General features: G+C 49.4%; 8 protein-coding genes across 8 annotated transcripts; 1 reads left to right on the top strand and 7 right to left on the bottom strand.

Annotated features, from left to right (window-relative positions):
• Positions 1 to 156: 156 nt before the first annotated feature.
• Positions 157 to 788, bottom strand: N7510_002395 (3-hydroxyanthranilate 3,4-dioxygenase; the record flags this gene model as incomplete). Its single annotated transcript, XM_056974322.1, has 2 exons — positions 157 to 703; positions 757 to 788. 2 exons carry the CDS (start codon positions 786 to 788, stop codon positions 157 to 159), a joined length of 579 nt encoding a protein of 192 aa, XP_056839439.1.
• A 169-nt stretch (positions 789 to 957) lies between these two features.
• Positions 958 to 2169, top strand: N7510_002394 (RNA 3'-terminal phosphate cyclase-like protein; the record flags this gene model as incomplete). The annotated part of the gene is made up of 1 exon (XM_056974321.1): positions 958 to 2169. The coding sequence occupies one exon, from the start codon at positions 958 to 960 to the stop codon at positions 2167 to 2169; it is 1212 nt and encodes a 403-aa protein (XP_056839438.1).
• A 1578-nt stretch (positions 2170 to 3747) lies between these two features.
• N7510_002393 (uncharacterized protein) lies at positions 3748 to 4499 on the bottom strand (the record flags this gene model as incomplete). Its single annotated transcript, XM_056974320.1, has 3 exons — positions 3748 to 4117; positions 4182 to 4315; positions 4374 to 4499. The coding sequence occupies 3 exons, from the start codon at positions 4497 to 4499 to the stop codon at positions 3748 to 3750; spliced, it is 630 nt and encodes a 209-aa protein (XP_056839437.1).
• Positions 4500 to 7039: 2540 nt separating this feature from the next.
• On the bottom strand, positions 7040 to 8251 carry N7510_002392 (tellurite-resistance/dicarboxylate transporter family protein; the record flags this gene model as incomplete). The annotated part of the gene is made up of 1 exon (XM_056974319.1): positions 7040 to 8251. One exon carries the CDS (start codon positions 8249 to 8251, stop codon positions 7040 to 7042), a length of 1212 nt encoding a protein of 403 aa, XP_056839436.1.
• A 1653-nt stretch (positions 8252 to 9904) lies between these two features.
• Positions 9905 to 10417, bottom strand: N7510_002391 (uncharacterized protein; the record flags this gene model as incomplete). Its single annotated transcript, XM_056974318.1, has 1 exon — positions 9905 to 10417. The coding sequence occupies one exon, from the start codon at positions 10415 to 10417 to the stop codon at positions 9905 to 9907; it is 513 nt and encodes a 170-aa protein (XP_056839435.1).
• A 717-nt stretch (positions 10418 to 11134) lies between these two features.
• Positions 11135 to 12670, bottom strand: N7510_002390 (uncharacterized protein; the record flags this gene model as incomplete). The annotated part of the gene is made up of 2 exons (XM_056974317.1): positions 11135 to 12584; positions 12645 to 12670. The coding sequence occupies 2 exons, from the start codon at positions 12668 to 12670 to the stop codon at positions 11135 to 11137; spliced, it is 1476 nt and encodes a 491-aa protein (XP_056839434.1).
• A 385-nt stretch (positions 12671 to 13055) lies between these two features.
• N7510_002389 (J-type chaperone JAC1) lies at positions 13056 to 13886 on the bottom strand (the record flags this gene model as incomplete). The annotated part of the gene is made up of 1 exon (XM_056974316.1): positions 13056 to 13886. The coding sequence occupies one exon, from the start codon at positions 13884 to 13886 to the stop codon at positions 13056 to 13058; it is 831 nt and encodes a 276-aa protein (XP_056839433.1).
• Positions 13887 to 14279: 393 nt separating this feature from the next.
• On the bottom strand, positions 14280 to 15851 carry N7510_002388 (putative pre-mRNA splicing factor; the record flags this gene model as incomplete). The annotated part of the gene is made up of 1 exon (XM_056974315.1): positions 14280 to 15851. One exon carries the CDS (start codon positions 15849 to 15851, stop codon positions 14280 to 14282), a length of 1572 nt encoding a protein of 523 aa, XP_056839432.1.
• Between the last annotated feature and the right edge of the window lie 302 nt (positions 15852 to 16153).

Here is a 16153-nt window from a genome sequence, read left to right as displayed (position 1 = left end):
GAATATAATTTCCCGCTGGATGATCAAGAGATCATCTCCGTCTAAAATCTAATCCACAAGAACTGTCCAAATCACTCGCTGTCAATGAACAATATCAAACTCGTCAATCATAGCAGGCTACTGAACATCTAGAAGACAAAATCCCCGGTATCTTCTTCAATTCGGGTGTGTCGGCGGCTGGACAATCTCCCCGTCCCGGAATTTTGAGTGTGCAACAGTCCCGCAATTCTTACACTTCTGCTTCTCCTCGTCACCCGCAAACTCTTCCACAACCGCCTTGACCTGCGTCCCCAGATCCACACAAACGAACTTCTTCTCCCACACAATCCCAATACAGTTCCTGCAGTACCACCGCATAATATCCACCGCCCCCTCTGCGCGTGGCTGCTCCATCACCACTCCTACAGTATCTTTAAATCGCACAGGACAGTGCGGTGTATTTGGGGGGAGGAGAAATAGGGATCCCTCATGGATGGGGATATCCTGGAAACTTGGCGGTGTCGTGGAATTGTCCACCGTCTTGAGGAGCATGGACCCGCGGTACTGGTAGAAAAACTCCGGTGTTGTGTTAATGTGGTAGTCTGTTCGTGCATTGGGTCCCCCGACTATCATCACGGTATACCCTGCTGTTGCTGGGGAGGAGGGGTGATACACGCAATAGTTGTTCACCGGGGGTTGGAGGAGGTGGGCGTTGGCTTCGAGCCTGGATGATGCTTAGTCTTGGATACCATGGGCGATAGTGGAGGTCAAACACACCATTTGGGAATGTTCAGCGCAGGAGGCAGCATGATTACCTCGCCGTGGATGTGCCGGACGAAGAAAGGTAGTTCCTAGTAGGAGAGTGACGCATCAAGATAAGATAAGTCTTATCGCGGATCAACATTGCGCCGACGATTTTTCTTTTTCTTCGGCGAAGAGAAAGAACATCGAACACCAACACACACCCACAAGCCCGTCATGGCCACCTCCCAGCCTCCCCTCCGCTTTGTGTCCCATCACAATCTATTGTATCGCCTGGTCCTAGCTACCCTGACCGGCCGAACAGTCCACATCTCCCAAATCCGATCAAACTCGCCCACCAACCCAGGCCTCGCACCTCATGAAATCTCCTTCCTTCGCCTACTGGAAGCCGTTACCAATGGCTCCCAGATGGAAATCTCCTACACCGGTACAATTCTAGTCTACAAGCCGGGTCTGATCACCGGCAGCTCATCCGGTACCGGCGCCAGTGGCGGCATGATCAACTACGAACTGCCCGCAGGATGCACCCGCGGTCTGAGCTACTATCTCATCCCTCTGTGCCTGCTCGCCCCATTCTCAAAAGCGCCTATGAAGGTCCTTTTCACCGGCCCCGGCGTGATCACCTCTTCCACCCCGACGGGGGACATGTCCGTCGACAGTGTCCGCACCGCGATTCTGCCGCTGTACAATTCCTTCGGGATTTTCAACAACATCGAGCTGCGCATCTTGCGCCGGTCAAATCCCGGACCGAATGGGAGAGGCGGTGGTGGAGAAGTGCAGTTCGTGTTCGGGCACCAGGTCCGTCTGCCCAAGACTCTGCACCTGATGAACCCCGGCCGCATCAAGCGCATCCGTGGTGTGGCGTACTCGGTCGGTGTCTCAGGTTCCAATAATGCACGCATGATCGAGACGGCGCGTGGTATTTTGAATCCCTTGAGTCCAGACACTTATGTCTTTTCGGATGTGGCATCTGCGCCTTTAGTACCTGCCCCGGAGAAGAACAATCCCTCTGCGAAAAAGAAGATCGGGCTTGGGTTTGGTCTGTCTCTGGTTGCAGAGTCATCAACAGGCTGTCTTTACTCAGCTGATGTGGCCTCCCCACCATCTGGGGGTCAACCGCCAGAGGATATTGGGAAGCAGTGCGCGTACCAATTACTCGAGACGATTTCCAAGGGGGGTTGTGTGACTCCCGCGGCTGCGACGACTATGCTGACGCTCATGAGTATGGGTTCGGAGGATGTGGGTCGTTTGCAGATTGGGAAGGATGTCATTGCCGACCCGACTCTGATCCTATTGGCAAGGGACTTGGCTAAATTTGGTGCCCCCGGCTGGGGTATTCGGGATGCTAGCGGTGAGCATGAGCAGAGCGATGTGATTGTCAGCGTGGTTGGCCGTGGTATAGGCAATGTTGGCAGAAAGGTTGCTTAATCGGCGGCTATGGCGATTGCCTGCCATTCTGCTTCATTTCATCCGCTACCAATGCCTCGCACAGCCAGTGCCCCGCGTTTCTCCGCAAGAGCTACTCGGTCTTAGCTTCTTTCGCCACACAAGGCTCTTCGAATTCACCAGACCATGCACTTGCGACATGGCATCAAACTCTTGAATAGAGTTGTCTAGTTCGATTCAAGAGACCATTCGACCAGTCAGTCACCTTTGTCGGTCCCGTCAAGATACCCTCAACTGGATGCTGTCTTCATTTGGGCTAGGACTCGGACAATCCTACCAATATCCCAGTAGATGTCTCTACTTCTGCATACGACGATACCCAGATCTTTATTCTGCATTCCTGTCTGCTAGCTGGACGTCTGGCTCGTTGTACTTGTATATCATGTTGGAAACTCAGTGTATATACAATATACAGTCATTCTCGAAATCGCCTTGACCACTACACACACAGTAACTCTTTCTCGACCCACCGTCAAGGTCTTAGCGCGGATCAGTCATTGGGCGGGTCACGTCAACTCGAGGCTAGGTAACATACGCAGGTAGTATGTATCTGATATCTATCCCAGTGGAACAGGTTGTAAAGATAGTAGTCCCTTAAATCTGCATTTTGTTCTTGCGCGCTGCTTTTTTAGACCAACCCACTGAAGCGAGCGCTCTGCTGATGCTTTGAATCGTCACATGCTTTCCAAATTCATCCTAGAGAAAGACGGCCATCTCATCCTGATATAGAGCCGGCTTCTCTTTCAAGTGTTCACAAAGAGCTTCTAGCATAGGCGGAGTGATACTCCTTGGGCGTCCAACGCCATTTACCGGTGGTGTCTAACGTTTCCGAAGGCTTGCAGGTTGGAGTGAATGTGTAAAATTGATTGTTTGCTGCAATCAGCGGCATATGCCATTTGAGATGTCGTTAGGGAATTACTCTGAATCATATGATGGATAAGCTCGAGTTGTGGAGGTTTCAAGTTCGGTGCCATCTTGCTTCATGCTATGTGTTGTGACCCCGTCTTCCACTGGTACTACGTGGACCGTAGCTTCGAGGTAACCGACCGGCTTCCGTGTATGAAAATTATGGATTTATATAAATTCATGGATCCTCCAAGCGAAAAGTTTCGACGTTGGAGAGCCTGGTTTGACTAAAATTGTCGATGATCTCTCACAGAAAAAGTTGTTGGTGGTGCTTGTTGTGGTCAGCAAAGTAGCAATGATGATAAGGATGAATATGTACTTGGACTAGCACTAGATATCTTATCACATGTTAACGCTTTTGAATATATTTGAATATATACATAAAGATCTCCAGTCTGCTCAGTACCAACAGGGCATTATTAAAAGTGATATGATATAAAGAGGATAGGACATCTTTTTTCTCGTCTACAGAAAGTTTTGAGGATACAATATTATACGTAAAGCAGTTGTTCTGGAACTAAAACAAAGGGGGTCCTAAAAGTAGGAGATAATTATTTACACCGCATCTAAACATGATTTAGAATAGTTCCGGGTAATGTACGGGCTGTGAAACAAAGCGTAAGTGTCTGAGGGTTAATCTGTTTTCAAATTCTACTATAGCAATGCTAGACCAGCCATTGCTGCACCCACAATTAGACCAGTATTACCATGCACAAACGCCTCACTCGCACCCCCGGTCTTCGTTGCGTTCGCTGTAGCGCCAGTCTCTGTCGCAGTCTCGCTGTGAGAAGCAGCTGTTGTTGCGGACGCAATCCCCTCAGTCTTCCGGGAAGCGGCAGTTGTAGTAGCGGCCGTGTTAAAGCCCAGCTCAACGGAAGCGGCGGGCAGGGTGACAGTCGAGGTAAGAGTACTTATGCTTGTGACGAAAGAACCGCTCTGGACAGTTACGCCAGGAGCAGCCTGTAAAGTAACACAAACTGCCGATGCTCGAGCGTCGTTATAGGTACATCCGACTGAGGAAGTACTGTTGAGTGATTAGCTACGTCTCGAACTCAATATTTGCCTTTGGTTTAAATATCCTGGCTTACAATGTTTCCGAGGGTTCAGTGTATGATAATCCGATAGATGATGGGGCAGTGACAACGGTGACACCAGTAGCAGGAAGCGAGCAAAGAGTGGCCTCGCTATCACACTTTACATTGTATGTGGTATGGGTATCATCCTGTGGCGTTTTATTATTGGATATCAACCCTCTAGAATAGGAACGTTTTGCGACATACGCCTGCAACAGTAGAAACGGAGTAGTCACTCAAGATAAGGAACTGGGCCAAGAAGGGCGAGCCAACAGTAGTTTGAGCATAAGCGGCGGAGACTGCGCCCAAGGCAAGAAGAACGCGGGTGAACATTTTGTAAATATGACTTTGGTGCTATTGTTGGTAAATGCGGAGTAGACCGTGAACTGAAACGAAGATTCAGTTCGATTTTCATTCAGAAGAACCAGGGGCTATGTACTTATTATGTATTGAAACGCTAACTCGCTCGGATAAATCTGTGGGTTGAACTAAGTTAGCCCCTAAATTAGCCTTGGGAGTTGTGGTAGCTTGGACTCTCGCTTCCAGGGGCTTCGTCGCTGATTGGACCCTCGGCAAAATTAGCACTCTTTGAAGCTTCGTTGATTTAAGCCGCTTACTATATTAGGGCATGTAGAGGCCACCCATACCTGTCAGGCGCAAAAAAGGCAACAATCTCGTAAGGCACCTAAGACAGTTCGGCGAATGACCCGACTAAACCTTTATGGTGCAAAATACTTTGCAATCTGGCTTGGTACCCGCCTATCGTCTTGCATTTCTTCATTATTCATCTTCGAACTTCGTTTGTCTTTACTTCTCTCTTTCCGTTTTACCGCTATATGCTAGCCCAGGAAACTGGAATAATTTTTCGCTTGGCTTTTCGCATAGCACTTGACCTCAGCCGCTGCGCCTATTCGTCACGGTTACCTGTTTCAAACCGCCACGCTGGCCATACTGACAAGGATCTTTTAGATCTTGGACTGTGTGGGACAATACAAATCACTTCGCTATAGCACCTCATTATCGAGGTGACGAATTACTTGTTTCCATATTTCGAGCAAAATAAGCTGTATGGCTACTCTAAGTCGGTTACCTGAATATTCAAGTCCGCAAGGCATAGGAGTTGACCCGTTCGACTAGGGGATCCAAACGCCAGATTGGTTCCATTTCGATTCCTAGACCTGCCTTTCGAACTCCGAAGTCAAATAATCAATCATTCAATCAGCGGAAACTTCCTCAGGCCGCAACCGCAAAGTGGCGCTTTTAGAACGGGGGACGAAGTAGAGCCGCATGATTTCACCATCAATGCTGCGGGTCTCAAATGCCACTTCCTCAAATCCTTCAACCTTCTTTCTGTCAATCGACAGATCCGACGTGAATCAATGGCCATATTGTTCCAGCAGTCCTCGGTATGCATTCAGGTTGAGATACCTAGGTATGGGGGATTGAGCAAAGTAAATGCCTCAGTACCTGGAATTCTCAACGCTTTGAATGCGTATCCTCTATTATGTGAGATGACACGAAAAGTTACGGTTATTTTTCGTCCCGAATCAGCCATAATAAGTGGTCCTATGGTAGAAGTGGAGGGAGATGTCGTTCCTCTTATAAGAGAGCATCCAGGGGTCTCGGTGTTGGTAGGACTGTTTCTGGCGATATATGCCCCCATCTATTTTCTGGTCAAGGTGAGTAGCTGGGCTCACAGGGCAACTCCCTTTCAAGGGAGGCATGCAGATCTTCAGGCTCTCATTGATACTCTGACACATGGGTTCAAAAGCCGCAAGTCTCTGAAAATCATTGTCTATTTGGACGACTTGTATTTGCAAGATCTTAAGGCTATTATAGGCTTGTTTGAAGCACCATCTTGCTCTATCTCATTTGAAGAACGATGGTTGCAGTGGTATTATCGTGTTAGGCGATCGCATGTGGTGGGAAAGTATGAAGCGGACTATAAAAGGTTCGTCGAGCATGCTGCTGAAGAAGCTGGGCGCAACCTTCTTTTGGCTGTTCCTCCAAGCTTGGAGGATTTCGAAGTGGACATGACCGACGAGGGTGATACGCGGGGCAATAAAATTATTGGAAAAAGACGACGGGTCTGGCTTGAGGAGGTTTTATGATTCGCGATTGGCGGATATTGCTTGTCCTCGCTGTTAGGGAGCGACGATATAACTGAAGATATTAGAGAAACCGAACCTATAAATGGTGGAAACATCTCCCAAGGTGTTGGATCCTATGTACTGATGGTATCGTCCTGTTACCCTGATGCGCAGTACTACTCATGCATTAGGGTTAGATATGTATCTATAATAACGGGTCGTGACCCACAGACCTACACGCCGCATAGGATGAGAAGGAGAACCGAAGTCACCCAAAGATCATCAGGCTTCTGGGCAACAGGCCGCCCTCCCCCCATGATTTGCAGATCCACTATGGGATTCCATGGAATTTCCCACGGACGTTTCATACGCATAATGTAATTTTACGTAGCGGGGTAATGTAAGATACAGTACAAAGCGCATTTTATTGCGCAATCAATTTAACGCGGCCAGCTCAATAAATGATCTGCACTAACGCGTCGGCAGTGGGCCAGGAAAGAGTTTCACTGTATATTGGTCAAGGCGATTTCGAGAACGACTGTAGAATGATAAACATGTTAAACAGGAAAAAGCTAGTAATAGCCCATGCCATTGAAGAAGCTCTTTTAGGTAACTAGTATAAAGTGTTGTGCTTTAAGCGTGAGAATAACTTTCAGGGCTTCAAGTACCCAAGTCGTGATGAGAAAACCCGCACACCATGTAACAAGCAAGAAAAATTATACTAAATTACATGATGGTTAGGGGGAAACAAGCAATTGAAAATAAAAGAAAACAAAATCTGTTTCACTCCGAAACATCTTCGTCCTTCCCAGGATACATGATATCCTGCCTATAAACAGCACGAACATGAGAGACAAACACAAACATCCACATACAGATAACACATATGGACAGCGCAGATCCTACTCCTTTGATACCAGAGCTGCCAAGGGCATTCCCGAGAGTAATCGTAGCAATAGTGAACCCCGTATTTGGAAAAACCATAGCCCACCAACTAAGGTGAAACGCCCTCGGCGGAGCCCTCAGCACAGCGAGGAGAGCGATACAGAAGAACCAGAAACTAAGAGCCCACAGGAATGCTCCCGCTGCCAGAGCAATGATTTCCAGCACGCGACCGTCAACCGCGGCATTCTCTCTGTCCATGACCCTGAACTCCTCCGGTAGGCCCTTGGCCATGCCGATGAGAGCCAGGGCCGTGAAAGCCGGTGGTCCGACACAGATGAACATCCCCGGTCTGTGTTCGCGGCTTGGCAGACCTGATTCCATTAGACGGCCGATGTAATGGGCGTACATCATGAAGCTGAGGGAGAATCCGAGACCCTGGAAAGTCATCCCTGCTGTGACGATGGGAATGGAAGAGCGGGATGGTTGTCTCTCGACAATTACGGATGCGATGGTACCGCTTAGCATGATGGGGAAGGCGGGTAAGATCCACGAGGGCATCATTGTTTGGAGACGGTAGGTGACTGAGGTAAAGACGAAGGAGTACTGGACCACGGCAAGAGCGAAGGTGCAGACGCAGTATACCCAAAAGAGGATTTCAAGGGTCAGTGAAAATGCCGGGTCTGGATCATCACCGAAGTACCTTTCCAGGCCTGTGATTAAGGTTGCGGTTGAAAGCCAGAATGTAGGGAAGAAAAGACCCTCACGGTCGTGGTAGAGGGATTTGAGGAATCCGCCATGGATCAAAAACCGTGCTGCCATCAGAGAGCAGACTAGAGCGAAGAGAACAAGGTTGATTATGTAGACTGTCAGGCCAATCTCCGGGAGACCTTTGAACTGGTTGGGTTGGGCAGCAAGCAGGAGAGCTAGGCCGCCGGTGCTCATGGTGAGTGTGTACCAGGCCCATGTAAAATGTCGAAGGCGTTGGTGGAAGTTTAGTCGTGCTGGTGTTTGGGCCTCTTTGCTTTCAAAGATTGGTGTGTTCGAACGAGAGGAGGTTGGAGGGATGCCGGGACTACTACGGTAGGTCCCTAGCAGCACTGGGCTGGACATGGTGTTTGAAATGGCAGTTAAAAGACTGGATAATGGAGTATTTTAAATTCAGAATAAGAGAATTGTGACGACTGAGTGGTTGTCTTTTTGGTGCTGGATAAACAAATGAAACAAATTGACTGAAGAATTGAAGAAGACCGAGAGAAATATATAAAGATAGGATTCTATAGAGGGACAATCAGTAAATATACTGTGATTCCTACCAGCAAAACTGCGCCTCGATTCCAAATGCAACGACGTTCGTCGTCGTACCAACGACCCATAGCCAAGAAATCCTAAGACAACCCGTACATCATGAGAAACACATGACAAGAACGGAATTCTCAGCAAATATCGGTGAACACCTGCCTACCAGCGTCATCAAAGTTGTCGGGACCCATAATAGATGGGAAGAGCCAAGAAAACCAACTCAGTTACTATTGATTGGCGCAGATCGTCAGGCTTGGGCACACCAGGGGCGATGGCGGAGTTTCAGTTTTCCTTGGAGAAGGGAGGATGCATGATCCACAGGTGAAGTCTGGGCATTGAGATAGAGAAATTTCGGTGCCTAAGAAGTTAGTCAATCATCACTATCGGATAGACCACGCATGCTCTGCCAAGAGCAGAAGAAGTCTATGGTATGAAGCCAGTGGCCTGTGCCACAGAGATAGGGGTTGAACTTCTGTGTAAGTAGTGCACTCCTTCATCACTTGTCTGTCTCAATTAATAGTCATTGGTGGTTACCAGCATGATAGAAACGTACATTGATTCGAACCCAATTGCGGTTTGATTTTGAAGGCCATCCGCTTAGTGACGGGAAACAGGTGTCTTGGGGTATTACGACAGCGTCCGAAGATGACTAGCCAAGAATGATGATCGACGGCGCATCGACGGACTGGTCCGCCGCCGAGCTTCGGACTTTGTGGTAGTGAGGGAAAAATAGGAGAGGAAGCGATAATAGCAAAGGCTAGAACATAGATCCGAGTTGGTAGGCTTGGCTGTTACCGCCCAGGGATTGTCTTATCTTCACTGCCTCACTGCAGGCTTAAATAGTGCGTCGATCAGTGGGTCGTCCATGGGTGGTGCTTATTTTAAATGGGTTTGAGCTGTAGGGCATGTAATCGAAAATTCGTGGGCCAAGGGGTTACGGAGCAAGTGCTGTCAAAGTAAGTCCCAAGGACCAAGTCTTCCAAAAACTAGCTTTCCACCAATTTTCACAGCTTTTGTCGTACGAAGCATACGAGTTGCCGGTAGCTGCTCTGTTGAATAGCACAAACAGTCGCTTCCATACAGCACAAACCTTCGTTACTGTACATCGTATATGAAATTGTTCTATCCTCTGATCGCCAACAATTTGATGACCACCTACGGATCACACGGCTGCTTTAACAATGCTTAGCCTGAGGCTTCCGCACCGTTGATCCGTTTATAATCTGAGAAGTTTTATTTTATAAAAATATGTAAATAAGAATGGAAATAGAAAACCCCCCCCTTACCGGGCTACATACCAGAGGGTTGGTCCCGCTCCATCATCAGGGTGTGTCGCCGCTCAGTCGATCGCCTGCAATATACAAGGAATTGGAAATCCTTGCGAAGTTCAGCGGTACGCAGACCTATCGCTATCACCTAGGCCAATTCAGAAGAGAAAACTAGCGGTTAAGGCATCAAAGGGTTTTACCGAATGTCGTCAAAACATGAGACCACTGAGCGGCCAGAGCGGAGTATCTTTCTGGGAGTTTTTATCAGCAAACACTTGGCCAGCGTTATGTAAGGAAGAAACTTACGGCCGTACGGTGCGCACAATTCCCATAGGCCCCCGATTTTGCCGATAGTGTCGAGTGATTCATTATCAGTGAGGCTCGGACACTGGGTCTGCAAGTACGAACCCCCTTTCGGTATCAGGCTCATAAAGTCATAAAGATGCATGGCTGTACAGACGCATCTGTGATCATTCGAGTCGGAGCTGCTGTAAGCATCTGCACCACAGGAGGGTGCAAACTCTTGATCGAAGCCCTGCTTTATATGGCGTCGGTGGCATCTAGGGAGTGTTTCTACCAAGGCTTCAAAGGACTTGGGAGCGTCGGGATAAGAGGTGGGGAGAGCGTCAGGCGATGGAAGCTCAGAATTCGTCAAAGCGACGCTCGTGGTGGCGAGGCCGAGGACAGCTAGGTGGATGAATGTGTGCATGATGTGGGGAGGGAAGATGCGAACTAACTAGCGGTAGTGCTGCGTCCACTCCTATATATCAGTTTTGGCCCCCAAAAATTATTGGCTAAGGACCTTTCTTGGACTAAATTACACTTACCATACAATAGGCGATGGTAGCGTCTGTGCAGGATTCTAGAGGCACTATGGCAGATTTAAGGACGATTTAAGAATAAATCCAACCCGCGAAGCGAACAGGTCTTCGAAGAGCGAGCATGTTTTGTCCAATTAAGAGCGGACTGAGGTCTTAGGTAGTATGTAGGAAACAATTGGGTACAATACATACGTAGTTCAATCTTCTTGGCCCCTTATTTTAGGTACACGAGCTACTTCTCGGCACGCCTCCTTTTGTCAGGCGCCATTTTTGATGAAAACGGGCAAGGCTCTTCTCATTTCTATATTTAGAGTTTGTACCAACATCGCCTTTCTCAAAAACCACAACTACAACTCGTTTCTATCTCGTAGAACGGTTAAGAATAGACCTGAAAAACTGAAATTTTTTTCTTAAAGGAGTGGACTATCTAAGCCCAGTTATCTATGCAGATATTCATTCAGATGTCATATCTCTAGGGCATAGGGCTGAACTTGCGAAAAGGTGTTCCTAACAATCCAAGGTAAGCTAATTTTATCATACTGTAGACGTTGCTTATTTAAAAACCCCCATTTCCAAGAATATTAACAAAAGGAAAAAGGAAAACATCACATCATTCGATAAAGAAGATCAGAGCCTAATTCCCTCGTCGAATCCAACAGTTCTCTGAGAGTCATTGGAACAAAGTCTCTCCCAGTTTTATCTCTAGCATCCACCGGCCTCATCGGTGTCGCTCTGACACTATCTCCCGCCGAGGAACAATGCGCCAGCTCCCTCATCTTGCAGGCAGCGTAATGCACGACCAGTTTGCGCAGCTCATTGTCTCGCAGCTGCGTGGCAGATGTGGGTGAGATGGGTTCGAGACGGGTAGTTTGCGCGTAGACATAATGCAACAATTTCAGGACTACCTGGGCATTGCGTGCGGCCAACCCACCGGATATACTCTGTGTCTTCCAAGTGGAATCTGTCAAGTCTGCGTCTGATAGTGGCAGAAGAAGTAGATCTCTGTGCAGCTTTTGAAGACAAAGTTGTGCTAGCGCTGGGATGAGGTAGCGCGTAGCGAAAATGTAGACTTTTGCATGGAAGGTGAGGTATGGAATGGAAGCTGTGGCATCACTAGAAGGGTAGGGGCTGTTTTGGTTGCTTTTGGATGGACTATCTGTGTACTGGAGGGCCAAAAATTCGTCCCACAGGCTCAGTCCCGGCTCACGAGGCGCCCAGTCATGCTGTTTGGCGAAGGACATGTCGATGACTGCTCTTGGGGTCATTCCTTGCTCGTCTGAGCTATTCTTGGCATTTTCTTCTTCGCTTTTGTCTGCCACGATGGAAACGGATGCCGGTGCCATGCTGTTTCCAACAGCTGTATCTATGGCTGTGGATTCCCTCGAATCGTCTCTTGCTTCTCTAGCGTCTTCTGGGGAGGTCTCACCACTATCATTCGTCCGACCCAGAGGAGGCGTTTTCGGTGGTGTCAAATGAGCAACAGGCTGGTCTTCAACCATTCCTTTGCTCGGATCTGCTTCTTTCTTCTTCTTTTCGTGTTCTGCCTGTTGTGTATATTCTGACCGAGGTATCAATTCATCCGATTCCTCCTTTGCTGCGACCTGCGGGTAATCAAGAGCGTTTTCAACGCCCTCTTTCTGCCCATGTTCCTCTATTCCCTCTCTCTTCAGAGATTCACATTCATCAGCGTTCGTATTCAGATCAGCAGCCGTCTCCTCAATCTCTTGACTAATCTCTGGTAAAGCGGATGGCGGGATGGCCGATGAAATAGAACCGGATGCAAGCGTTTCAGCACCACCATCCGCTCTATCTCTTTCTTTTGCCTTGTATCTAGATGGCACAGTGTAATCGCCTGTATATGCATACTCGCAGAATGCCACAAAGGTCTCGACATCCTCATCTTCGAGCACAGCGATGCGATCCTTCGACTCTCTCGTAAGCCCGTTCATCAGATTATGCATCGGCCTCGAGACATGCTGGGCCAGCCCTGACTGAATGGTCAGCTTGGTGTGTTTTGGCCCGACGAGGAAGGTGAAAGAGGGAGAATGAATTATTCTGCATTTTGTCCGTGAATTAGTTCCAGTAGGTATCGGGAGGAGGTCGGTCAGTACACACCGACTATAATCTCGAGGAGAGGCCATGCCGGCAAATTGCGAGTGAGGATATATTGCTTTCATTCTCAGCGTATGTAAAAAGAACTATATATTCGGAGGTGATTGGCTTCGTCACCGGTCTGCTACGTGTTCGGCGGGTTTCCATCCGATCATGCCCAACGTGCCTCACTTTAGATGATCGGCCTGATCGGTGGGAACGTATACTTCACTTTTTTTACCAGTGGATAATACTATTGTCCAGATGCAGCCTTTTCGCGTTGATTTCGGGTTCCGATGTTTAGGGCTGAAAATTTCGCAAGAATAGGGCCAGAATTTTAATAGCAATCTATAGATGATTGGATTGGAGTATGTACTTTCAAAGAACCATAATTACATACAATATACCTCACTATCGGGGGGGTGCTTCCGACAATTATGAAGTATGCACGAGCCGAATCTCCGTATTCCCCGGCTCCCATTCCCTAAGTCCCTCACCGACACTGTACCAAAACCTCAGCCTGATACACTCCCTCCTTGCCCCTTCAAGGTCGCCACCGTCAAAAGCCCTCGCCAAAGCCCCAACACAACCCAAAACCCGCACTTCATTTTCCTCCTTCAGAGCATTTATATCTGTCTCCGCTTCCGGTGACGCACCCACTTCCTCAATCGTCTCCTGCACCTCCATAACCTCCATCAGCGTCTCAGCGTCCAGCGCATGCTTTGTGGCTGCGTCCTCGGCCGTCACGTCGATGCCGTGCCATTCGCGGAGCAGATACTGTGCGCGCTGGAGCGGGTCGGCGAGTGTGCGATATGCTTCGTTGATGCGCGCTGAGAGGGCTTCGGCGTGCCGCTTTTCTGCACCCGCCGGGTACTTGTCTGGATGGATCACATTCTGAAGTTGGAGGAACTCGCGGCGGAGATCGGCTAGAGAGATTTCGAATGGTGATTTTGGAGGTGGGCCCCTGGGGATGGTCTTTGGAAAGATGGTGTAGTAGTTGGTTATATCGGGAGCGCCGGTGATTGGTACATGTTCGCCCTGGCTTGCTGCAGAGGCGGACTTTGTAGAGGCATAGCGACGGAGTATTGTACGCTGTGCCGTAGAAAAAGGCTGTGTTTGGGCAGGTTGGACGCGATATCGGCACAATACACAGGCTTCGGACTGGCTGTTCAGCTGAGAGATTGGCCGTGTGGGTATGGAGATGTGGCGAGATATCGGCTGTCGGCAGAATTGCCGCATAGCACCCTGCCGGAGAGCGACTGCCATCTTGGTCGAGGTTGAGAAGAGAAGAGAAGGGAAAGCAGAAAGAACGAACATTACATCATCCCACGTTTCCCGCACGTGACCATTGCTAGTATGCGCCTAGGATAGTGGTCTTCATATTCCTCCTAGACAATATAATCTCTTTCCTACATGCTTCGTGTTTCGCAATCTTCCACTGGTCTGACTCTTTGCTTGGTCTATGTGACCGCTACATAATAAACAACGAAAGTGGAGAAAGGCGTCAACAATAGACTATTCATTATCATCGGATCTTATTATAGAGTAGGCCAGAAAGACGACTTTCTGGAGGTTGGATAGGAAATCTTATATTTATGGAAAATGAGAAAGGTAGGTAGAGAATTAAGCATGTTTTGATTTTAAAAATCTTTTGAGCGATCAGTCAATGCCCCAGAGCTTCACCGTACGGTCATGGCCACAGCTGGCAATCCACTTGGCATCGTTACTGATATCTGTACTGAGCACATTGCCCGAGTGCCCGCTCAGCGTCTTGACTAGCGACCAGTCGTCCGCGCTGAAGATGTTCACATTCTTGTCGAACCCGCTGGTCGCAAAGAACGTGCCGGATTTCCTGGGTTGAACGGCCGACGATTGTTCAGCCGGAGCAGCGCCGTCAATCTCCATCTGGCCATTCCCATCGGCCGATGGCAGATGCGAAGCAGCCGATTCGGTGCCTTTGTACCAGCGCAGATCGGACACGACGCTCTTGTGCGCGCCAATACCTCCAATATTCCGCACTTGTCGAAGATCCCAGCATTTCACCCAGCCGTCCGCTGAGCCGGAGAGAATTCGGTAGCCATCCACGCCCCAATCCAATCCGTAGATCTCGCCGATATGGCCCTCTAGGATCATCACGGTGCGCCCCGTCCGAAGATCCCAGATCCGCCCAATGCTGTCCAGGCCACCACTTGCTAGTAAGGAGCCGTCGTTGTTGAATGATACTGCGTACACCTCTCTGGAATGACCTTCTTGTAGAAGCAATTCGGCCGTTGTTTCAACATCCCACAAGCGCCAGGTGGTGTCGAAAGATGCGGATGCCGCGTACCGTCCGGACGGATGCACATCCACACGACAAACGCGCCCAGAATGCCCAGAGAGCGTGGCGAGCGGCTTTTCTTGGTCGAGAGCCCAGAGATTCACATTACCCTCGCCGCCTCCCGAGATCAAATTCACAGACGATGGTGAGACGTTGGAGCTGGGTAGAGTCGCCCCGGGAAACCATGCCAGACCTCCGACGCGATCGGTGTGGCCCTTGAAGTTGGCTTTCTCCTCCAGGTTCGGTACGGTGAGAAGCTTGATTCCACCGGCCCAATTTCCAGCAGCAACAGTCTGCCCATCCGGCGCGAATCGGCAGATACTGACAGGCCGATCCCCTGCAATCTGAGACCCGTACAGCTCGAATCCCTGTAGCTTCTCCTTAATCGCTTTGCGGTACTTCACATGTGTTCGTAGCGAAATCGTTGAATCCTCCTTCAGTCGAGCGACACGGGCCTTGGCGCGTGGCAAAGAAAAACGAGCAATGGCCTTGCGCGCCTCCAACAATTCATCCGTGCCCAATGTGTAAAACTCCTGCTGTTCTTCCTCCTCCGGTTCCTCCTCTGCTTCTTCCATCTGTACATCATCTTCACCCGCTTGCCGTTCCGCCAGATCGGTCAATAATTCGCGCAACCGGTCTCGTCGGTCCGCAGGGCCTTCGCCGAAGAGTGTGATGGGCTCGCCGAACTCTCGTAACCGTGCGCGCACGCGGGCATCATCTGTCGGGACCACTGTAGCGGCTGCTCGCCGTTTCCGCTCGAATTGGGATAGAATGGCGGACGCGCGCTCGGCGGGGATGCCTGCTGCTGAAGCAGGGAGCTCATAGTCTTGATCGACTGGGATGTTGGCCAAGTCGATTCCCATGTCGGTGTCTTCGGCCTCCTCGATGTAGGCGTGTCTGGAGGGGTGCATCATCTTGGGCGAAGCTCAGAAGCTTGCGCTGCCCCGTCGCAGAGCAAAAGGAGTGGGAGGGTGGTGGTGGTAGTGGAAGAAGAAGAGGCGGCGGCAGAACTTGATAAGCTGCGAACTTTCTCTTCTTTATCGGCCATCCTTTATCCTCTACTTATCTATCCTGGGATAGAGCTCTCTCTTCTTTTCATCTTCTTTCACTTGCAACTCAGTATTCTTATTATTCCCGCTCTGGCCAAATCTAACTAGGGGGCATCATCGTCAATCAGAGCGAGCTCATCTTATACGGCTACTCGCGCTGGCTGTGA

Source organism: Penicillium lagena, assembly GCF_028827675.1.
Source record: "Penicillium lagena strain IBT 129212 chromosome Unknown utg000001l_segment0_segment0, whole genome shotgun sequence".
Taxonomy (NCBI): Eukaryota; Fungi; Ascomycota; class Eurotiomycetes; order Eurotiales; family Aspergillaceae; genus Penicillium; species Penicillium lagena.
The sequence above is the reverse complement of the archived record's forward strand: the minus strand, read 5'-3'. Positions and strand labels throughout refer to the sequence as shown.